General features: G+C 40.7%; 1 protein-coding gene across 1 annotated transcript in view; it reads left to right on the forward strand.

Annotated features, from left to right (window-relative positions):
• The window catches only part of SH3BP1 (SH3 domain binding protein 1), a 42,797-nt gene continuing 17,583 nt past the window's right edge, over positions 1-25,214 (forward strand). Inside the window, exons 1-9 of the mRNA XM_063309317.1 lie at positions 1-428; positions 6,876-6,918; positions 10,453-10,557; positions 14,498-14,574; positions 19,926-20,037; positions 21,340-21,416; positions 23,294-23,429; positions 24,047-24,115; positions 24,273-24,363. Of these exons, the coding sequence (XP_063165387.1) occupies positions 367-428; positions 6,876-6,918; positions 10,453-10,557; positions 14,498-14,574; positions 19,926-20,037; positions 21,340-21,416; positions 23,294-23,429; positions 24,047-24,115; positions 24,273-24,363 (772 nt within the window). The 5' untranslated portion in view covers positions 1-366. The remainder of the gene's footprint in view (positions 429-6,875; positions 6,919-10,452; positions 10,558-14,497; positions 14,575-19,925; positions 20,038-21,339; positions 21,417-23,293; positions 23,430-24,046; positions 24,116-24,272; positions 24,364-25,214) is intronic.

Raw genomic sequence — 25,214 nt, forward strand, 5'->3', positions numbered from 1 at the left:
TGACCAACATGAAGGAAGGTAGGGCTAGAGGCTAGAAAGAGCAAGAGAGTTAGGAGGCTGGAAAGTTAGCAAGAAACAGAAGTGAGAGACGCACCCTGAAAAAGATGAGAGAAGATCATTAGTGGAAGGGGAAACTGTGAGAAGGAAGTAGATTTGGGAGGAGAGGCATAAAGACACACAGGGAGGATAGGTGGGGAAGGAAAAGGAGGTCAGACTAGGAGATGACGAAGTGACAAGAATAAGCCTGCAGTGAAGGCGGAGAGAGCGACCGATGGCAGCAAGTGCTGCTGGCTTCTACTGAGGAGGTGCTAAGAGCTCTGGCTGGTTTGCCTGTTGTGGTGGTACCATTTCAGCTTGGCCCACAGGATGATGAAGAGGCAGTTTAACCGGATGCGGCAGCAGCTCAGTTACCCAAGTAGCAGTGGACGGTAAGGACTAGTGGTTTGGCTGCATTGCTAGCCTCTCTTTATATAGGTTAGAGCTGTGTTTCTCAACCTCAGCAACTTTAAGATGGGGGGACTTCAACTCCCAGAATTCCCCAGCCACCCATGCTGGCTGGGGAATTCTGGGTGTTGAAGTCCACCCATCTTAAAGTTGCTGGGGTTGAGAAACACTGGATTAGAGTATCAGCATTTTGTATTTAAAACTTTATCCAGACTTCAGATTGTGTATCTCTAGTTGGAGGGTAGCTACTTTGAAACCTGTCACAGGGTAGCTCTCAATGGATGGAGGGATGTTCCTCTGGAATCTAACAGGGAGTAACCCCAGCTTTTCCCTTCCTTGGGATCATTTAATTAACATTTGTTAATGGTTTACAGACCACCTTTCCATGCCACCAGAACCTCCACTCGCCTGGCTTTTAAAAAGCTCCCATGGTGATTAGCAGCGTGCTGAATTTTCCCACCAACTGATAGCACTCCCTTCTGCAGTCCCTTGGGTCTACCATGGGATGGGGGAGGTAATGATCATGTAGCGAGTGAGACATTCCTGGTTGTGTCTATAACAATTTGATAAAGTCACCTTAGTTGTCTGAATCAAGGGACCCCCAAATCAGGGTGCTGATGTATGGGGAGAATTCAAGTGGCCCTAACACAGCTTTCCCTACCTGCTACCTCCCAATGTATTGAGACTTCAACACCCAGATTTTGTGACCAAAAGGGGAAAGAGTTCTGATTCCCAATTGTTTAACAAGAACAAAATGATCTTACCGCTCTTATCATAGAAGGTGGATGGAGAGATAGATCTCACTGTTGAAATTAAGAGAACCATTGTGGTATCATGTTAAGGTGCTGGAGGAGGGGTGGGGACACTCAGGTTCTAGTCCCCCTTAGGTACAGAAGCCAGCTGGATGACCTTGCACCAGTCATTCCCTCTCAACCATTATCAGCATCAGGCTTTGCAACAAGCCAGCTGATAAACACCCTCCCTTGTTGTATCATGCACTGATAGATTCACTGCAAGAACTAGGTGAGTGCAGGGCAAAAATAAGCAGATCCTGCAGGATAAATGCGAAGAACAGCAACTGCTGCAATTAAGACAGCCTGGGCTAATCAGAAATTGATTTTGGGGTAGAAGACGTGGAATCCAGTTCAGCTGTTATTCCTGTCAGATAAGGAGAGAAAGGCTTTTTAATTATAAGTATATAATAAGTATATAATTATATCTTTTCTATCTAGCTCAGTTGATAGTCTCTGGTGTTAGTGAAACCAAAACTAGATTCTGCAGGACTGAAAGCTGCCTTTCCCTGCTGTAACTAAAACTGGCAAGCCCTTCCGTATCTTGTGAACAGCCACGTGCTTTGAAACCTCATCTAAGGAGGCATAGACACTTGCTTGCTCTTTCCTAAAATGAAAGCAGAGGTTTTCAGATAGGGGGTTCTGTATTTTACTTGTGGGGGATGAGGGAAATTAGTACAACTGAGCCTATGGGTTTTTTTTAAAGTCATACCAGTTTCATGTTTAGTAACTTTCTTGAGCTGTTAAGTAACAGCTATCAATCAAAGGCTCATATTGGTGATCCTACGTATCCCTGAAATAAAATCTGGAGATTGGTAGGCTTCTAAAGTAAGTACTGAAAATGCAAGTAGTAATTTAGAGCTGGCAGGGTAGGGAAAATTAAGGCATTTTCAAGAATGCCATAATTCCTGACCTACAACTAATAAGAAAAAGACCAAGGGTCATGTTTGTATTAGCTCATGTTACCAACCTAGTGTTACTAACCCAGATACCCTGCATCCCAATCCCATCACGCTTAAGCAGCATGGTGCATTTAGTCCAACATGCCTGAAAAGTACAAGGTTGGAAACTTTTTCTTGCCAAATACAAGCAAGAGGATTAACAGGCATCTTTGCTCCGAGAGAAGGCAGTGTTTGTTTGACAGAAGACAGATAAATAACTCTAAAATATAATTGCCATTCAGAAGATTTAAATCCATGTTCAGTTTGACTCTTGATTCTTCTTGTATTCTGGGCTGCTTTGTAATAATTCTGTATTATCCAAAATATTTGAAAGGCACCAAGTTGTTCAGAGTGGGTCTGTATTTCTGACTGGTTACTCAGCCAATCTATAGATGGATAGGATTTTACTTTTGGTCTAGCGGTGACAAAGACATTTCACTAGTCCAAGGATGAACAACTTGGTGCCTCTCAAATATTTTGGATTATAATTCCTGTAATCCCTGGCTGTTGATCATGCTGGATGGGGCTTTTGAAATTGTATTCCAAGACATTAGACCAGTGTTTCTCAACCTTGGCAACTTGAAGGTGTGTGGACTTCAACTCCTAGAATTCCCCAGCCAGTTGCTGAGGAAACACTGCATTAGAAGGACACCAGGCTACCAAATCCTGCACTAAACCGTCAGAAGGAGGATTCCATGAAGGTGGGATGGGGGGTCTCTTCTTAACTTTGTTCCTGTCATTTTTTAGGCAGGAAGTGGAGAAAAATTTGACTGTTTACCATACATCTGAAAACCTGGGCATGACATCAGCAGTAGGGTGGGGTTCTCCTCTCAGGTGTCCTGAAGCTGCTTTTCCTGTCTTCCCTGTCTAGTTGTTGTGAACTTACTCATCCTATTCCAGGATGGGAGCGAGGAGGATCTTTGTAGAATTGCTCACCAAGGCTAATTTCACAAAGGACACTTAAGTATCGCTGCTGTTGCATAAAACAAGCAGCTGGGTAAATAACATGTTTTTAGGTTTAACTATTCTTTGTTTGCACCTTTCACTAAAATGCTATTGAGATCAGTCACAACACAATTAAAGAAAATGTGGGAGAAGAATTAATCATTTCCCCAGGATGGTTGAGGTCATTGCATAACATCATGAAAATTCTCTCAACAATGCAGGAGCAATTAAGGTACCAAACTATTAACATTCTGATGCTTGGGTTTTAGCAGTGCATTTATTTAAAGTGGGACTTTTTTCCCCATAGGATAATGTGTTACAGTCATCCCCACTTGGCACCCTTGGGCTATGAGGGGCTAGAGTTCCATTATCCTCATTAGAAATGGACAACATACTAGCTGGGGATTGTTGGAATTGTAGTCCACCATGCTTGGAGGGTGCCAGATTGTGTGAAATTCAACTAGAGCAATAGACTGGGACTAGAGAAGAAGCCATGAAGCACCTTGGGTCATGCTCAATCCCACTCTGCCTAACTGATCTCACAGGATTCTAGTCCAGATAACCTGGATGGGGAAGAGAAAAAAAATGCATTCACTTGAACTCCTTGGTAGATAAGTATCTCTTTTACTTACTAGTTGTTACCAATGTCCAAGAAACTAGATATTATTATGAGAGGGATACCAGGAAGCTCCAACAGTAATATTCACTGCCCACACGAAACTATGGTTCTCACAATACTCTGAAGAATGCCATCACTCTTAAATTGGATTTTTTCTTCTTTGTAATAAGAGTCCATACAGTCTGTTATAACAGTCATTTTCAGCCCATCAACAACTGGTGAATGGGTCCACAGCTTTTAGAGTCATCTTAGCCGTAAGCTGATGCATCTCCACCTTTTCCTGACTTCCGTTTTTCAGAGAGTTAGGGCTAAAAGTTAAAATACAATAATCCACTTCTTGTGTCAGCAGAACACTATACCGGTATAAGAACTGCTGTCCGCACAGGCCATCACCGGTCCGCAGTATTGCTTCTGTACTGGACATGTTAAGCAAAGCAACTGGTTAAACCCTCTGACTTTGCTGCCCTCCCCCTTTCTGAATGTTACCAACCAGTGGGAAATTATCTATCAATCCCAACAGCAATGCAGGGAGGGTAGAGCTTGGGGAGGTGACAAATTTTCATAGATGGCACAACCCACGTCTCTTGCTTTACTGGGCACAGGGAAGCTCCTTGCAAACTCTGCAAGCCCGTAGCCCATGATCTTTTTCATGTGCCCTGAACAGATTTGGAAAGGTGCAAAGTTTTGAAATATAAAATAAGTGTAAAGTTCTTTAAAAAAAAACCTGGCATTTTCACAAGTCCACTGAATGGCATGTGGAGCTTTTGAAAGTGCCATGCCTTCCTGCATGCACTCTGGAAAGCACGGTGCTTTCAAAATGTGGTACCACCACAAGCCTGCTCCTCAGCACTTTCTGCAGGGAGATGGGAAAAAACAAAGTGGAGGCAAGTGCCCAGGGTAAATGATGTGCCCACACCAGACTGAAGGGACATATAGATACAGGGCTGATCCCATCCGCTCCCTACGTTCATCTGATTGGGCTACCAAAAGACAATTGACAAACTGCATCGGATTTTGTATTTCTTGAAACTGCCACAAGTTGCTCTTAGCTTGAAGGGGGAAACATTATGGTTCACCTAAGGACAAAAGAAGGCTATATTACGCATAATTAGGGACAAGATGAAGGCAACATCTTGGGGAGACAACAGAAAAAAGCACATGTCCCACGATATGCACCAGTGTTTCTCAATCTCAGCAAATTTAAGACGTATGGACTTCAATTTCTAGAATTCCCCAGCCAACTCCTAATTCTGGGAGTTGAATTCCACATGTCTTAGTTGCTGAGGTTGAGAAACACAGATATACACAAATGGGGAAAGGCCTTTAGCTTCCATCTTCTTTGGTTTCCTGGTTTCTATTCATTTCAGTTTGCTGTGAAATCCAAACTGAGCATGTAAAGGTACTAAATGACCATAAATTTCCTCCAGATCAGAGTGTGAAACCTGTTTCTAACCAAATACAGTCATCAGAAGCAAGAGGTGAGAGAGGATATTGTCAGGCATGGGGCTAAGAATAAGAAGAAAGCAACATTTTATGAAGGGCCATTTCCCAGACCGTGAGAAAGTGTTCTCTACAATGTTTTCTCTGGTAGATGCCCTAGTGGTTGTCCAAGAAATGAAAAAGCATTTTACTCTGAACAAAACATCCATTGTAATCTTTTGAGTGAGTTGTGTTCCAGATTTGCGGAACATCTGAAACAATATGGAACAAAACAGCCCATTTTGCCCCAACCTTGGGAAAGAACTCCAGAACATCATCTGAGTTCAGAAAACTCAAAATGGATGTCCTGGTAATATTCTGAGCTTTTGGCATCTTGCATGCTCAGATAGGGCCTCAGCAAATGATGGCAGCTGAGTGACGCTGTGTGGGCTCAAAGGCTAAGCAGAGCCCATCATGGCTAGTAGCTGGATAGGAGACCACCAAAAATACCATGGCAGAAGGCTAGTCTGGAACAGTACCCTGGGAGTAGGTAATAATGGCAAACCACCTCTGCAATCAGGAAAATTCCGAAGTTGTTATATCCGTATAGTCAACTGGAGCCGAGTTTATCCTGAGGGCATCTTTACTATTTTATCTACCAGTGGCAATAGTATGTTGTGGAATCTTGGAAGTTTTCCAATTTCCCCCCAAATAGCATTGTTGAAAATTTAAATAGCAATTTTCAGGCTTTGTGCATTCAGACTGCTGGAAACAATTATTTTCAAAAGGAACCAAGGGTAGATTTTAAGGCCCTTGCAGTTTCCTAATGCTGCCATCTATAGACCTGGGGCCTACATTCAACTTCAAGTTGAATTGTGAGAATTAAACCACATCTAGCATCTGAACATTCTGAGTCTGCATTCGCCTGACATGTTGCAGCTGCCTAAGATCACTTTCGTTGTGCATCAACATGTCTGAATAACTGGGTAGAACTGTCCCAGCCCCTCTCCACAGCTTCTGCTTTTCCTGAATGCTAACCAGGTGCATTGTTAGTGACAACTATCAGCCTGGAAAATCCTGGTTCCAGTCTTCTTTCCCATGGATAAATCAGTCTGTCTTACACACAACCCTACCATTTTGCTGAAGTTATAACACTGACCTAACATGCATGGAGGTGGCTTACAGACATTATTGATATATAATATACACTGCTGCTAAAAACAGTGGTACTCTTAAATCTATTCCACTAGAGCAAATGCTAAATAAGATAGGAGAAAAATTAGGATTATTGGAGAGAGTTTATGTGTCAGAGCCCACAGTTGCTGAGGTCTTGTTAAAAACCAAAAACCAAAAACCTTTGAAATAAATCCAGGAATGGGTGGGTGGTAGGGAGGAAGCAGGTAACACTTTTTATGGAAATTGTTATGTGTCTACCTTATGCTCTCAAAGTTTGCTCCAGAAAGTTGGGAAGGAGGAAGGCAAAGCTTTGTTTTCCTGACAAAAGACTGCTGTTACAATATTGGATTCTGCACACCATAACCTCCCACAGGTGTAGATGCCCTTAGGGCTACCCTCCTATTTTTTCTTAGAGTCATAACTGTTGCATTCGCTTTGCGCTGATGCTCACCTAGAGCCAAAATGAAAATGCTAACTTAAAGTCCATGTATAGTGTGTATTGGTGACCTCTTTTTTCCATTGCTGCTCCTCCTCCTCTAGAGCCCAAGAAACAGCGGAATACTTGACGGAAGACTTGCTCCAGGTGAGGCATTGGGTTTCATCTGTGGGCATGTGCTTACCTGTAGCCCTGTGCTGGCAGAGAAGGAGTCACTTGTCTTAGAGAGCAGTTTGTTTTCTCTCTCTGTCTGAGTCACAGGACAATCTTGGACTGGAATCATCCTCTCCCAACGTAATCCAGGTCTGCTGGTGAGCAGGGTCATTGCAAGCTTGAGAGTACAATCAACTCAGTTGGGTGGGGGAGAAGACATCCCAGAAGGTCCAGAGCACTAATGAAACAACTCAGACTAGCAAAAATTAGGAACATGCAAAGCTGCAGATTCTCAACTAATGGTTCTGCATACATACCACAACTTCTTTTACCATCAACCTCAAAATTGCATCTCTGTGATGTTTTCATATCTCTAAGCCTGCGGGTTATAATGGACAACTTAGCTGAAATGACAAAAGCCACACATGTCAAAATAAAGATGTGTGTTTCTTCCCCTCCTTCTTACATTCAAAGTATACACCCCAAAGCTGCAAGACTTCATGTGCCCCCTGTCTAGAAACTTTGCAGCTGAACCCAAGTCACCTCCATAGAAAGAGTTTGTTGTTGTTGTTTATTCATTCAGTCGCTTCCGACTCTTCGTGACTTCATGGACCAGCCCACGCCAGAGATTCCTGTCAGTCGTCAACACCCCCAGCTCCCCCAGGGACGAGTCCATCACCTCTAGAATGTCATCCATCCACCTTGCCCTTGGTCGGCCCCTCTTCCTTTTGCCCTCCACTCTTCCTAGCATCAGCATCTTCTCCAGGCTGTCCTGTCTTCTCATTGTGTGGCCAAAGTATTTCAGTTTTGCCTTGAATATCATTCCCTCAAGTGAGCAGTCTGGCTTTATTTCCTGGAGGATGGACTGGTTTGATCTTCTGGCAGTCCAAGGCACTCTCAGAATTTTCCTCCAACACCACAGTTCAAAAGCATCGATCTTCCTTCTCTCAGCCTTCCTTATGGTCCAGCTCTCGCAGCCATATGGGGAACACCATTGCGTTAACAATGCGGACCTTTGTTGTCAGTGTGATGTCTCTGCTCTTAACTATATAGAAAGAGTACATGGATGGATTGAGCTCAGCTAATTACTTTTTAATTATCTTTTGAGTCTAAAGGCTGCACTCCAAAGAGTGAGCAAGACTAACAAAACCAAACCTTGATTTAATTTAAACTGAGCTCAGATATGAAATTTGTTGAATTTTGTGCAATTATTCCCTGCCTTTAATAATTTCCCTTTTCTCCCCCTTTATAATTTGGCTCTTCCACTTTACCTGTCACCTTCTCCAGCTCTGGCAATCAGCTGCCAAGCTATTGTGCACAGCCTTGAGCAATTTTTGATGGTTAAATCATCACTCTGTCTATCTGTGAAAACCTCGCCACCTCTCCAGACACCTCATCCCAGTTAAGGAGAGTGATCGGTGGATGTCCCCACACTAGCTGATGACATTTGGTGGGAGGGGAAGAAACAGAGAAGGGGGAATCCATCAAACCTTAACTTGTTTGCATACAATAAATAAGGACGCCACCATTTAGCACTATCCTGCCTGTTGGCAGTGTTGAAATTAATATTAGAGGTAGAAAATGTTATGCTGACGTAGTTTTTTGTTGGCCGAAAGACTGGTGAGTAATGCCTTAATTGAGCCACGGAGTACATTCCTTAAATCTATGCCCTGATTCAGTAGATAGAGGCAAAACCATGATATCTGGGATTAAATGCATCTCATGCATACTAAAATAGAAATATTTCAGTTCTTGGTGCATGTTTTACTAATCTTGACCACCCTTGCTATTATCTGAATTCATTGGGGGTTTTTGATAAAATTAATGTGTTAAATAGGACTATTAGAGGAGGAGATGATTGGCAACTGAGGGTCCCAATGTGATGAAAGAATAGGAAAGAACATTTCTTTAAGAAAAGACCATGAAGAACATAAAAGATTTTAATCAACCATTTCCCCTTGATCTAAAGTTCCTACTGGAGTATTATTCACACTCAACTTATTTTATCATTACTTTTTTACATTTTTTTTGTTTCTTAGACCCACAGTGGGTGTGATAGTAATGCAGGGCTACCGCAAAAGAAATTAGGCTCCCCCCCACCCTGATTTGGAGGCATTTGGTGTGGTTAATAGAAAACAGAAGCATTAAATCATTCTTACTGTCACACATTTTTTAAAAGCGTGAACCATGTGCATCTGAAAATCAGTATTTTTCTGCCAACTTTAAGTGTTGTCATCTTGGGCAGGTTGGAAGTGAATCAGAAATAAGGCTGAGCACTGAACGTATTCAAGGCTATAAGCTGCCACTTGCTGCTGTTAAAAGAATCTGATCTGTAGACCCAAAGATTGCATGTGTTGTGTTTACTGCATAAATACCCAGGCACACGGGACAATTCTACATCCTCTTGCTGCTTTCAAATATCAACCCTGCTATAACATACATTGTTGCCAGGTTCTGTACAGCAGCACTTAAAATTCATTGGAGGATGACCTGTGCCATGAACTAGACTTAATGAGCATCTAGTTCACCAGACTAGAGTGCTCTGTAATTTGATAGACATAGTCTTCTACATGCTAACCTTTATGCTACCCTACAACCATCTAATGCTCCTACCCCACCTTTTAGATTCTTTTAGACTCGTTTTTATATATACTTTCTGTTTCAATTTATTTTTATATCTTCTAGCTTTTCATAATTTTAATTTTAAACTCTGATGTATCTTCTATGCTTTTTAATTGCCAGTACCCCACCCTCCTTATGCTAGTCTATGACCGTGATAAAGATTTGATTTGATTTGATTTGATTTGCATGTGTTGTGTTGTGTTGTGTTGTCTCTTCACTTAAATGAATTGAGAAGTTTTTATGAACAGGGAAGAGGCTTTCAAATGGATGATTCCTAGCGCTATCACTCACAAGATGTTCTAGAGCCATTTGGCCTTTCTTTCCTTAACTTTTTTTTTTTTTTGGCATAAAAAGCCTAGAAAAAAATAGGGGACCACAATATCTGAATTCCATGTAAAATTCTGTCAATGAAAAGGGTAACCTCACAAACAAGCTAATGTCTGGAAGCGCCACAGATGAATGTAATGGAGCACATATATTAGTCGGCAATCTGTCAGACCATTCTCTGTATGCTTTCAAAAATGTCTGCATTTTTTAACTTCAGCCATGTGGTTTTAGTAACAGTACAACATGTTTTAAGCACTACAGGAGTCCTTGATTATTCATTCATTCATTCATTCATTCATTCATTCATTCATTCATTGTATGCGGCCCAACTGCTAAAGACTAAGTGGCTCGCAATAAAACAAGGAGAATACAATAATAACCAGTTAATAATAATTTAACCAAACAAATAAATCAAAGATGTTGAGAATGACAGACTGGACAAGGATGAAGCAAAGGGTGCTCACCAAAGTCCTACATATACATGCATACAGACATATGTATGGGGAACCACAGCGGATGCATAGAAAATACATTTCCTCCTTATTTCTCCTCACCTAACTGTTCCATTTTCTTTTTTAGACTGAACAGAGAATTGAACCAGTCAAACGGGCAGCACACAATGTGCATAAGAGGCTTGTGGCTTGCCTCCAGGGGCAATACGGGGCAGACCTGGACAAGCGGGTGGTAAGTCTCACTTTCCTTCCTTTCTTGTGGTTCTTTCTGGATCTTAGTCCACATTATGGGAAGCACTTTTTTCGGTGCCTCGTACTAATTCCCCTTTCTGCAACACACTTCCTCCCCACGCCTCACCTTTCCCTGAGTCTACTCGACACAGAAAAAAAACACAGTGGGTATAATTTGTGCCTATAAACGTTTCCCCTCTATGGGTGCTGCTTTGGGTGCTGATCTGGACTGTAATGCAGAGTTTGATCCCTTGCTTTGCTTTTCTATAGCTCCTGTATAGATCACTATACAAGATGCTTTTGAGGAGAGCAAAGAAACGGGAATTTAAGTCTCCTCTAGTATGAAACTTGGCCCACGGTTCCATCCGTGGCATTTATGTTAGAATTGGGGAGATTTGAGTTCCTCTGTCCTTGCAGGTAGAGAGACTCTTAAGATAGTCTTCTAGTATCTGACATCCACTGGATATATTGAACTGAACTCCCATAATCTTCAGCCAGTGTTATCGCTGGGCATATTGGCTAAAAGTTATGGAAACCATACTTTAATTTATCTATTGGTGTGCAAAGTCCATTCTAAGATATCAAACGAAGAATGAGGGAAGGTGTCCTGAAGATTAACATATTCAGTATATGAGGGAATATGACATTGAACAGAAATCTTGGATCTTGCCCAAGGAGAAACATAAGTGGATTATATGATCTTTTTATTTATATCCATACTATTTATTTATTTATTTATTTATTTATTTATATCCATGCATATTATAATCTGCTACATATTGAAGCTAAATAGAGGCAAAATTCAAATGTCTTATTTGTTGTTTTTATTTAGCATTCCATTTTTGCTTCTTTTGTGTAAAAAGGAAGGAAGGAAGGCAGGCAGGCAGGCAGGCAGGCAGGACACTACCTAATCACTCTTTTTCAGACTAACATATACAGAACTGAAGATTTAAAAAATAGGAGAATAACAATAGAAGCTACCTGCATTCCTCTGAGGAATGGTAAAATGCAAATGAAAATTGTAAAACATCAAGCAAATTCATTAATCAAGCTTTATAACTCTTTGATTACTTTAATTAATTACTAGTCTACTTCAGATCAGTAATACTTTTGTACTTCATATCCTTTAGAAAGGATTTTTTCATCTTTTTTCTTTTTCTAGCCAGAAGAAACCAGAGGATGCAGTAATGAATCAGTTTCAGTTTGTTCATGTCTTAAGTCTCTAGCTTCTGAGTATATATGCAGTAAATCCAGAATACTAATCACCAAGTTCAACTAGTCAAGCTAAGGACACTTTTTAGAAGCATGCGCCCCCTCATGGGTGCAGCCAGTGGGAGAACATGGGCACATTTGCCATACAGACTTTAGAATAAGGTATAAATTGGGCCACAGTAGAGCCAACAACTATCTATCTTAAAATCCATTGTATTTTTAACTGTGTTCCTTACCTTTACAACCATCAACAATATTTTAAGAAAATAATCTTGAACTTTAAAACAGTTATGCCAAAGCATGTGATTTCCTGCGTAACCTATTTTATTATTTTTTAATATGTATGGGAGTAGAGGAAGCCAACATAATTATGATTTAAAGAAAAGGCTACTAGCTCTGTTATGTTCATACAGTTATTATACAGTTATTATACAGTTGTTGTGGGGAAAATAGGAGGAGGAAGGAGTATTACGTATGTTCACCACCTTGAGTTATTTATAAAAATAATAAAGGTGGGATGGATAAATAAATAAATAAATAAATAAATAAAGAGCTACTGTACCTCCATCATAGCTAACCTCTATACCTCTCACTCTGTTCCCTTTTGGGGTGAACAATACTATGTACCATTCAGAAAAGGAGTAATAAATAATAAGCCAAAGAAATTAAAGAGACAGGTTTGGAACATAGCTAAATCTAGTTTACACCAACACAATTCATTACACCTCTCCATACCTTTCGGTCCTTGCAAAGTATCCTTGTTTCCCCCCTATCCACACATGGCTTCATGTATTACTTTTTGTTCTTTAAACTTCTCAATATTTTTTTAGAAAAAAAGCCTTGGTCTTCCTCTTCCTCTCAGCTCATTCATTCCTCCATCATATATTTGTTTTGCGAGTCAGTCATCATTCATTCTTTGTATATGACCACATCATCTCAGTTTACTTTTCTTGGTCACTCACTTTGGCATTCAGTCAACATTCTTTCATCACCTGTCCATTTCTGACTACACCTCTTCTTCTTTTACCCCACACAATTCTTAACTACCCCATTCCCACTGCGTTCAACTTTTGTTTCTCCTGGTATCTGCAACTCTCAGTGCTCTATAACAAAGCATGCAGATACATGTTCATGTACAAAGATGTTTTTGCTTTGTTTGACAAACGTTCATTCCCCACAAAAGACCACATACTATCTGTTACCTTTCTACCAGTATTTGTACTTCATAAAATTTCTCCATTTGATTTCTCATCTTTAATAACAATTCTACCAAGGTACACAAATTCATCTGTTTGCTGTAGTTTTTCACCATGTATGTATGATGTACAATCTTTCACTCAGTTTTCACTGTCAAACACAACTACCTTGGTCTTTGAAGTATTAATTTTCAGATCCATATTCATCATTGCATGCAATCTGTTTAGCATTTACTAAATATAATTGAGGTTCTCAGACAACAACAAATCTGCATACGAAGGTACACATACAGTATATTCACATCCCCGACCGATGTCTAATGTCATCCCAATATTCCTTATATATTTATTCATAAATATATTTAACCACCAAAAAGCATCTTTTCTAAGCAGAGACTCACCAGGCACCATACCGATTCATTCTTGGGCCTTCAGTGGCCCAATCACATTTTCATCCTTTTCTTTTCTGTACTACTGAAGTCACTTAACAGAATATTTTGCCCCCTTGGACAACATTCATTTAGAATGTTACATAATTTTTTGCCAAAACTTATCACTGGTTCTTCCATTATCACCATTCACTGGAGTATAACATGCAACTATCACCAACCTCTGAACTATTACTTTTTGTGCAACTACAGCAACATAAATGACACTTATGCATACTTTCTGACATGTATCTTGGCCTTTAATTATGAATGAAAAGATATATACCTTCAATTTCCTGCATCGACTTCACAAGATTAGGCTGTCTGCATTCAGAACGACTACATCCTTTCCCTTTCTGTTAATTTTACAGATACACAACATACCTATTTTTCTTTCTTTCATTTCATTAACTCATACACCTTACTATTTACTCTTTTGCATCCCAAATTATAATCTTCTGTATGCCATGGTCATCAGCAGATAGGCCAATTTATCCCTACCACCCATCATGGGTTTGGTCAATTGAACTTTCACACAATAATTTTTAGTAAATTATATAAGCTATAAACTTGGTTACCAAACTCAATCACATCTGTACCACATGCAGCATTCTCTGCTAAAAGTAAGGACAGTACATATCAATTTGGGCATATTTTGGCCAGATGGCACAAGAGAAACTGAAGCTTGGTTTTAACCCATGTGTGTTCCCACCATTCTATGCAAGGTAGGACCCTTAATTTAGACATTGTCTGAAAACCAACATACTCTTGCCCACATTTCACAAACTAGGAAGTATATCCAGTATATGCACATATACTGCCCACAGACTCAGGATTCAATGAAGTACCATTGCCAAAAAATCATTTAAGATAAGGTGTTGGTGGGGAGCAAATCAACTCTCTCTTCAGTTATTACCTGTTAGGTCAATAGGGAAGGAACAGAGGAAAGTCATATGCTCATAAGAACCCATAATGTAGGCAAGAAACCTGAGATTTTATAACTATAAATATTAGCTGTTAGCTGGTATTGGTTTGAAGGATGGTAAGTCTTCTCCTTGTCTATTCATGGTCTCTTCTTATTTTCTCTTGTGTTTTTTTTCTACAGAAAAGGTTACCTTTGATGGCCTTATCAATCACCATGGCTGAAAGTTTTAAGGAATTAGATATGGATTCCAGTCTTGGGTAAGAATTCCTACATTTTATGAGTGAAGGACCACACAGTGTTCTTCATAACTGAGGAACATCTATTCTAGCTTGTTATCTCTGAGGCTCCTATAAAATTTACCCCCTCTGTGTTTTGCATTTTCTTTCTCAATTTGGAAATGTCCTTTGCAGGACTATCCTGACTGAACTGGTTTTGTTTGTTTTTTAGACATTAAAACATTGTTTTCCTGGTGCAGTATCCTTTCCAGCAACAGTGTAATTAATATTAACCTTGACATTCTCTTGCACAGAAGTAGAGGGCAAGTTGAGGCTCCTCTGTTTGCCTTGCCAGTTGTTTTCCACCACATGCTTTTTCTGTTGGCCATGTACTTTAAGAAGCGTACCAGCTATGAAATCCGCATTGGACTCTATACTTTCTGGGGTAGCTTTCTGCACAGCAATAGAAGGAAGGTGCAGAAGAAAACAGCAGAAACAGAGTGCGAAATCCAGGGGTGCACTTCTGTGGTGGGCTTTTTTTTTTTTTTTTTGGTGCTTTCAAGTCAGTTTTGAACTGGTGACTACAGTTTTCTTGGCTAGATTTCAGAAGTGGCTTGCCATTGCCTGCTTCCTAAGGCTGAGAGAGAGTGACTGGCCCAAGGTCACCCAGCTGGCTTCATGCCTAAGGCAGGACTAGAACTCACAGTCTTCCGGTTTCTAGCCCACTGCCTTAACCACAACACCAAACTGGCACTTACACTTCTGTTAGCAGAAGCCATTTCTGGTTGTTGAATGGGAGGGAGGCCATTTCCCTTGCCTCTTGCAGGTGCTTGCTCAACCCTTCAAATCTGTTTCAGAGAAATATCATTCTTCTGAAGCAGACTGTAAGAACGCATAGGAGAGACCTAAAGAAGAGAAAGCCTCATCGCACAAGTGCAAACCTGCTAGTGCAGCCTTAAATTCTATGCTCAACACTTAACAGACACTATTAGTTCTGCTGCCATTCCCTTGGTTTCCTCTATGCAGTGTCACAAAGGGCAGGGTTGTTTTTTTTTAAGTAACAGTCAAACCCTTCAGCAAAGGATCGTTACCTTGTGCTGGAGCTTGAGCACCTCAATGATGCCATGAGCTAAACCATGAAGGGCCACCCAAGGCGGGAAGGTCATGACAGAGAGGTCAGACTAAATGCGATCCCTGGGGAAGGTAATGGCAACCCACCCCAGTATTCTTGCCATGAAAACTCAATGGATCAGGACAACCAGAGATATGTCAGTATACCATCGGAAGATGAGACCCCCGGGTCGGAAGATGGTCAAAATGCTACTGGGGAGGAACAGAGGATGAGTTCAACTAGCCCCAGACGTGATGACGCAGCTAGCTCAAAGCCGAAAGGACGGCTAGCGGCCGACGGTGCTGGTGGTGAATGGCGAATCCGATGTTCTAAGGATCAACAGAGCATTGGAACCTGGAATGTAAGATCTATGAGCCAGGGCAAATTGGATGTGGTTATTGGTGAGATGTCAAGATTAAAGATCGACATTTTGGGCGTCAGTGAACTGAAATGGACTGGAATGGGCCACTTCACATCAAATGACCACCAGATCTACTACTGTGGACAAGAGGACCACAGAAGAAATGGAGTAGCCTTCCTAATTAATAGTAAAGTGGCTAAAGCAGTGTTTGGATACAATCCAAAAAATGATAGAATGATCTCAATTACAATTCAGGGCAAGCCATCTAGCATCACAGTGATCCAAATATACACCCCAACCACAGATGCTGAAGAAGCTGAAGTAGAGCAGTTCTATGAGGATCTGCAGCACCTACTGGACAACAGGCCTAAAAGAGATGTTATTTTCATCACAGGAGACTGGAATGCTAAGGTGGGCAGTCAAATGACACCTGGAATTACAGGTAGGCATGGCCTGGGAGAACAAAACGAAGCAGGACATAGGCTGATAGAATTTTGCCAAGACAACTCACTCTGCATAACAAACACTCTCTTCCAGCAACCTAAGAGATGGCTTTATACATGGACTTCACCAGATGGACAACACCGAAATCAGATGGACTACATCCTTTGCAGCCAAAGGTGGCGGACATCTGTACAGTCGGTAAAAACAAGACCTGGAGCTGACTGTAGTTCAGATCACGAACTTCTTCTTGCACAATTTAGGATCAGACTAAAGAGATTAGGGAAGACCCACAGATCAGCTAGATATGAGCTCACTAATATTTCTAAGGAATATGCAGTGGAGGTGAAGAATAGATTTAAGGGACTGGACTTAGTAGATAGGGTTCCGGAAGAACTCTGGACAGAAGTTCGCAACATTGTTCAGGAGGCGGCAACAAAATACATCCCAAAGAAAGAGAAAACCAAGAAGGCAAAATGGCTGTCTGCTGAGACACTAGAAGTAGCCCAAGAAAGAAGGAAAGCAAAAGGCGACAGTGATAGAGGGAGATATGCCCAATTAAATGCAAATTTCCAGAGGTTAGCCAGAAGAGATAAGGAATTATTTTTAAACAAGCAATGCGCGGAAGTGGAAGAAGACAATAGAATAGGAAGGACAAAAGACCTCTTCCAGAAAATTAGAAACATCGGAGGTAAATTCCGGGCAAAAATGGGCATGGTCAAAAACAAAGATGGCAAGGCCTAACAGAAGAAGAAGAGATCAAGAAAAGGTGGCAAGAATATACAGAAGACCTGTATAGAAAGGATAACAATATCGGGGATAGCTTTGACGGTGTGGTCAGTGAGCTAGAGCCAGACATCCTGAAGAGTGAGGTTGAATGGGCCTTAAGAAGCATTGCTAATAACAAGGCAGCAGGAGATGACGGCATCCCAGCTGAACTGTTCAAAATCTTGCAAGGTGATGCTGTCAAGGTAATGCATGCTAAATGCCAGCAAATTTGGAAAACACAATGGCCATCAGACTGGAAAAAATCAACTTATATCCCCATACCAAAAAAGGGAAACACTAAAGAATGTTCGAACTATCGAACAGTGGCACTCATTTCACATGCCAATAAGGTAATGCTCAAGATCCTGCAAGGTAGACTTCAGCAATTCATGGAGCGAGAATTGCCAGATGCACAAGCTGGGTTTAGAAAAGGCAGAGGAACTAGGGACCCAATTGCCAATATCCGCTGGATAATGGAAAAAGCCAGGGAGTTTCAGAAAAACATCTATTTCTGTTTTATTGACTATTCTAAAGCCTTTGACTGTGTGGACCATAACAAATTGTGGCAAGTTCTTAGTGGTATGGGGATACCAAGTCATCTTGTCTGCCTCCTGAAGAATCTGTATAACGACCAAGTAGCAACAGTAAGAACAGACCACAGAACAACGGACTGGTTTAAGGTTGGGAAAGGAGTACGGCAGGGCTGTATACTCTCACCCTACCTATTCAACTTGTATGCAGAACACATCATGCGACATGCTGGGCTTGAGGAATCCAAGGCTGGAGTTAAAATCGCTGGAAGAAACATTAACAATCTCAGATATGCAGATGATACCACTTTGATGGCTGAAAGCGAAGAGGAACTGAGGAGCCTTATGATGAAAGTGAAAGAAGAAAGTGCAAAAGCTGGCTTGCAGCTAAACCTCAAAAAAACCAAGATTATGGCAACCAGCTTGATTGATAACTGGCAAATAGAGGGAGAAAATGTAGAAGCAGTGAAAGACTTTGTATTTCTAGGTGCAAAGATTACTGCAGATGCTGACTGCAGTCAGGAAATCAGAAGACGCTTCATCCTTGGGAGAAGAGCAATGACAAATCTCGATAAAATAGTTAAGAGCAGAGACATCACAGTGACAACAAAGGTCCACATAGTTAAAGCAATGGTGTTCCCCATAGTAACATATGGCTGCGAGAGCTGGACCATAAGGAAGGCTGAGAGAAGGAAGATTGATGCTTTTGAACTGTGGTGTTGGAGGAAAATTCTGAGAGTGTCTTGGACTGCAAGAAGATCAAACCAGTCCATCCTCCAGGAAATAAAGCCAGACTGCTCCCTTGAGGGAATGGTATTAAAGACAATACTGAAATACTTTGGCCACATAATGAGAAGACAGGACAGCCTGGAAAAGTTGTTGATGCTAAGGAGAGTGGAAGGCAAAAGGAAGAGGGGCCGACCAAGGGCAAGATAGATGGATGATATTCTAGAGGTGACGGACTCGTCCCTGGGGGAGCTGGGGGTGTTGACGACCGACAGGAATCTCTGGCGTGGGCTGGTCCATGAAGTCACGAAGAGTAGGTAGCGACTAAACGAATAAACAACAAACAGTCAAACCAAACCACAAAAACCAAAGTATCTCTTACAGGAGGTCCCACAAGTAATATATGGGTGTTGCATTATTGTTATCAACTGAAGCTGAGTCAAGATGACTATTTGGCCAACCTGAAACTGCAGTGCAGTCTTTCGGGGTTATCAGGTATCAGGTACATATGTCTGCCACTCAACAAACATATTATTTAGAAAAGGAATTTTTGGAAAGGAGCTGCTGGCTTCATAAAACTGTCTGTTTAGAATTTTATATCTCGAAGCATCATAATTCCACATTCTGGAGAGTATTTGGAAATTGTTCTCAGGCCTCCACCCTTTATCATTTCCAGTTGGAATGAGTTAATTGTGATTTCACCCTTTTTAACCAGATTTTTAAACTGCTTATTTTTACTTTTAGTGGCCTTATATGCCCTCTGGGCAAAAAGATGGGATACATATCAAATAAATTAAAGTACACCTATTACTAATTGCAAGGGACACGGTGGTGCTGTGGGTTAAACTGCTGAGCTGCTGAGCTTGCCGATCGGAAGGTCGGCGGTTCGAATCCGCGTGACGGGGTGAGCTCCCGTTGCTAGTCCCAGCTCCTGCCAACCTAGCAGTTTGAAAACATGCCAATGTGAGTAGATTAATAGGTACCGCTTTGGCGGGCAGGTAACGGCGTTTCGTGTAGTCATGCTGGCCACATGACCACAGAAGTGTCTACGGACAAACGCCGGCTCTTCGGCTTTGAAACGGAGATGAGCACCGCCCCCTAGAGTCGGACACGACTGGACTTAATGTCAAGGGAAACCTTTACCTTTACCTATTACTAATTGCAGAGGTTAGATTTTGTTGCAAACTAATTGAAACAAATTGTTTTTGTTTTTGTTTTCCAATTTGGTGCCCTCAATTCCAGCACATGACTTGCAGTACAACACATCTAGAAAGTGCTGGGTTAGAGAAAAGTGCTATTGCTTGTTGTTTGGGAAAAAACACTGTAGGGGGATCCAAATCAGGACTGTGGAAGCAAAAGAAGAAAAAACTGTACTGTATGTTGGTAGCCAGAGGTCTTCTGGTAGATTGATACTCCAAGTCAGGTTTTCAACTCTTTCTTTCTTCTTTGCTTCCAGGAAAGCTCTAGAAATGAGCTGCTGCATTCAAAGCACGCTGGCCAGGATCCTTGCAGAGTTTGAAATTACCCTTGAACGAGATGTCCTACAACCCCTGAATAAACTGAGTGAGGTATCTTCAATCTCTGATCAAATCAAATCTTTATTACGATCATAGACCAGCATAATCTTTAATCTCTTTTCTCTTCAGTCCTATTTCTATTTTACTTAACCCCAGCATTATCACGATTTGTTCAGCCACACAGCAGTTTATTCAGTAAACTATGATTAAATGATGGATGGTAGAATGTTCCATGAACCCAGCCATGTAGTTCCTTCCTAACAAACGGGCAAAACTGCTGTAATTTCGGAGCTATGGGAACTTTGGCTGTAATGTGCATTTACAAGAAAGAACAAAGTTAAAAGGTTGTTCAGATGTTGTAAGGTTGCTCACAACTGTAGTTAAGTGTCAGTGTGCATTGGAAATAACTTTTTTGTCATGCTTGACTTTCTAACTTGAACAAAATCAGGAAACAGGCATTTCTTGTCAGGGTACCAGAAGAAAGACCACTAAACTGCTTCTGCTGTTCAAGTGTAACAAAAGTACAATAGGTAAAATGCCAGCCTAGGCCCAGGCAAAGCCAAACCCACCCCCAGTCACTGGAAGCTCACTGAATGCCTCTATACCAATCACTGTCTCTCAACTCAACATACTTCATGGAATGGTTGTAGGAAAAAATGGAAGGAGTAATATGTAGCCTCCCTTGACCTCCTGGAGGAAAGGTGGGATATTAATCTAACGAACAAATAACAAACCTGTCCACAGTGCAAATTCTCATATAGTGCCCTTACAAGGGCCACCATAATATTAAAGCCAGAAAAATAATGGAATGGACAGAAATCCCGGAAACACAAGAAATAAGCTATTGTTTTGCATGGATTACAAACAAACTGGACCTTAAATTAATGGCATTTCCTCACTGGTCACTTAAAGCATTTTCTAGTGCCATCTAGCCATCACTGAAGTGATATAAAGCTGGTTGTTGTTGTTGTTGTTGTTATTATTATTATTATTATATCTGGATGTATCTAAAGAACACTAAAAAGTTACTAGTTAAAACTTACTAATGGGGATGTTGCTTATGGGAGCCGATGATAGTATGAACAGGCCCAATTCCTTCTGTGGAGTCCTTGGTGCTCTTTGAGCTTGGTTGTTTTCTTATAGACATTTCATTGCCCGACTGAACAATGAAACATTTGCAAGAAAACAACCAAGCTCAGAGAGCACCAAGGACTCCACAGAAGGAGTTGGGCCTGTTCATACTATCATTGGCTCCCGTAAGCACCATCCCCACCAAGAACTCCACAGTTAAACTCTGAGTTACAGATCTTTTCTTCAATTAGTACCTGATTCCTTCATCCCAACCTCTTCTAGGAGGAGCTGCCTATCATCCTGAAACACAAAAAGAATCTTCAGAAACTTATTCTGGACTGGAACACCATCAAGAGCCGGTACTGGGGGAATAGGAATGAAATGGAAAAATGGGGAGGGCTTAATTAAACCTTTGAAAAGGAATGGTGGGGAAAAGTCTCTTAAGATGCAGCTCATGCTCTGTCAGAGGCTGGTTGTGTTTTCGATAAAATCACCTTGGCAACAAGTCCTCTGCTATCCAAAGCCTTCAAGCACTGACTAATTTAACATCATGCTGAACTATAATGTACTTTGATTTTGGGCTTAGGGTTTGTGCGAACCAGCCACAGTGGTTTCTAAATGATGGTTTAGAGCTTATGATATATTGCAATCCCTGACAACTGAAAGAAGTTATCTTTGAACAAAACACATTTTAGCACAGTGCTTCAGTCCTTCAAAACTTCCTCACGCCTTTAATACAGTGTTTCTCAACCTTGGCAACTTTAAGATGTGTGGACTTCAACTCCCAGAATTCCACAGCCAGCAAATCTACACATCTTAAAGTTGCCACGGTTGAGAAACACTGCTCTAAGGTTTAGATTCGTGTGTACTGCCCCTTTCAAGTATCCCAGGAAAAAGTGATGTTATTTATGGCATTTCCAAGAGTCCGCTGTCAGTGCAAAGCAGTGCCCCTAAAGGGGCAAGGGTATATACACACATACATGACAGAGAGTGACAGAGACTGTATCATTGTTCTTCTTTCAGGTTTCTCAATCACCAAATTATTTTTTATGGAGAGACCTTCCACCGCAACATTTTCATCTTTGTGTTCAAGTAGATACATGTATTTTGGGACATAAGAATTGTACAGGTGTACATATAGATATTGTAATGTGAATGGTATAAAACACACTCACTCTCCTACTTAATTGTGACCTGCTCTAATCACTGCATTGGGATGAACTAAGGAATTATTCAGATAATAACATAATACTGAGGCATTAGAAATAATACTGACTAGCTGCAACTTTCCCTCTATAGATAAATATAGTTCACACTCCAGTTACTATATTACCACGTGCAGTTAAAAAAAACGTGACTGTCCAGCAATGCCCATAATGCTCTTACGACATCCAAGCCATGCCAAAGGCTAAAAAAGAAGAGTGGTTGCCAGCTTGATGGCTTGACTAGGAACAATGTTATGTTCATATGTGTTGAAGGAATCTCTAAGCATCCCAGTCCTAACTCGTTTTTATCCTGCCTTATTTCTAAGTAATTAAAAGTAGCATACAGATTTCTTCCCATCTCCCATTTTATCCTCACAACAACAGTGTGAAGTAAGTTAGACTAAAGAAAGCAATCAACCCAAAGCCACTCAGTAAGGTAGGGGTGAGCAAGATTTTTGGGATTAGCGTTTCTATCCAAGTGTCACAAGGATGTGATAGTGATGTTACTGGAAGAGGTGGGACTGAAATTCTTGGCTTGTTTTATGTCTGAGAAATTAAAGAATATATAGGTATGTTGAGCTTCTACCCCTTACTTTTATTTTATTTTAAAAAGGGCCTACAAAAATTGTACCACCCAAATTTGGTGATTTACCCTAAATTTAGATTGCATGAAATTGCCTGGCTCTGGAGAATAAATAAGCTGCATATTATAGGTTGTTCACCAATGCAGTAAGCTTTATGAATGAGCCAAGATTTGAACTCAAGCCTCCCTAGTCCTATTCCAACACTCTAAGCATTACACTACACAAACTGCTATTAAAATAGTTTGGGCTTCCCACACCACAAGAAACATAGCATTGTGTGGGTGCTTGCATATGGTGTGCCAGTCCCAGGGCCTCACGTGTAAGAATAACAGCTCAGACCTGATTATTAAGAAAGCTTTCTATAACAGACATATAATCAAACATAATATCCTATTCCCTAATTTTGAAATACCGCCAATCTACCTGGCTCTTTTTTTTAATTTGCAGCCTAAACCAAGCTGCCAAGAATTCCAGTAACAGCACCAGCGCTGTCACAACTTCAGCAGCCTCATCAGCTGCCTTAAAGTTGGAGAATCTGAAGGAGGAAGAGGAAGAGATGAAGAGGAGGGTTGAGCAGAGTAAGGTACTTATACATGGAAACAGCTTGATCAGGAATTTATTGATTTATTTTTGTCCCTCTTCAGTTCTGGAAAAAAGAAACATGTTGTCTAAGAAATTCATCAAATAGAGGAGGGCTGAGAAATAATTAAAAAGTATAATGGAAAGAATGGAGTGTTGATGCAGACTGTCACAGAGTTCACCAGATTAACTGTGTTTAGATTTTCTAGTGGTATAATCAGTCTCTACAATCAATTCTATTGTGTGTTGGATAGTTTCCACAAATGAGGTCAAAATGCCAAATTAGTTTGATGTGATTGTCACCCCAAAACCTACCTGAGTGCTAGACTAAGATCATTCCAAAACTCCTGCATCACATTATTCTAGGTTAGAAAGTCACCATGGATCCTATAGCAGCTACCAATGGGAAGCATAAGAATTTGTTGGCTCCCATTAGTTGCACACATGCATCCTGAGATCCATGCAGCTACATTCTGGAAGTATACCACACATATTAAGTCTGCTCTATGAGGAGCTTGTTGATGCTGTAATGAATGTATGACAAGGCGATATAATGATGGATTTTTATGTTTAACTCTTTGTGACTGTATCAAAGTATAATACTTCCCAATACTTTTCTAGGATGAGTATATGGCAGACTTATATCATTTTTCAACCAAGGAGGATAGCTATGCCAAGTACTTTATCAAAGTAAGATTTGATTCCTTTGATTCCTTTCCTTGCCTATCCTACTGATATTTTAAGAACCACATCATATCTTCTGAAAATTTCATCTCTGCTATAGACAAGACTTGTAGGAAAAATACTAATTAGAATAAAATTCTGTTTCCATGTTTCTCTGTGGCAGTTGTTGGAAATCCAGTCAGAGTATCATCAGAAGTCTCTGGAATCTCTAAATTCTACCTTGGCAGAGCTAACTGGTTTTCACAACCAATCAGGTACAATCTGAGCTACATTCTTTGGTATAACACATTAGCGATAAATAAGTTCTTGCATATTCAGCTAGAGCATTGGTGATATTAACGAGAAAGGACTGCAAATACAATGTATAGAACTGAACATCAGTATTTTTGGCAGGGGCACTCTCTGCTCATCTGCTTAGATGTGGTCCTCTTTAACTGATGTTTGCATTTACCTGTGGTAGTCAGCTAGGATTGGCTTCAGCTTTCTGTTCTGTGACACATCCTAGTGTACATCATGCATTAAAAGTGGATAAAACACACTACTGTTTACACATAAATATACTATGGGGCTGTTTGCAGTCACTGCTATATATTTATGTGTTTACAGAGGCCACAATACTTAGCAAGTTGCCTTCAAATGCTAAGGTGTTTGTAACACAAGATAGATACTGCATGATGTAGAAGAGACATAATTCTGTAACTGAATTTCTAGAAACTAAGATTAATATGCATACTACACTGTCTGCGCTTTTCTCAGGTTGTGATACTCAGTATGAACAAGCTTAATACATTATTTAAGTTTAAGATTCTATAATTTTCTTAATTGTTTATGTTGCAACAAACTAATACTGCTAACTCTCTAAAACACATACATGCAAAGACACTAATTTCTTTAGGGATTCAAAGTAGATTGACTCCTAAGAACAACTTTTGACCAGGTCCCTGAAATACGTTATGGATAAAATGTTGGATCAAAGGAATCTGGGATCAAGACCTCATTGAGTCCAGAAATGCTCATGGATGACCTTGAACCTGTAACCTAGTCCTTAGTCTATCCTGCCTTGCATGTTTCTTATAGGGTGTAGGTCCACAACCCTAAGCCCATA

This window comes from Candoia aspera, chromosome 7 (genome assembly GCF_035149785.1).
Source record: "Candoia aspera isolate rCanAsp1 chromosome 7, rCanAsp1.hap2, whole genome shotgun sequence".
NCBI lineage: Eukaryota > Metazoa > Chordata > Lepidosauria > Squamata > Boidae > Candoia > Candoia aspera.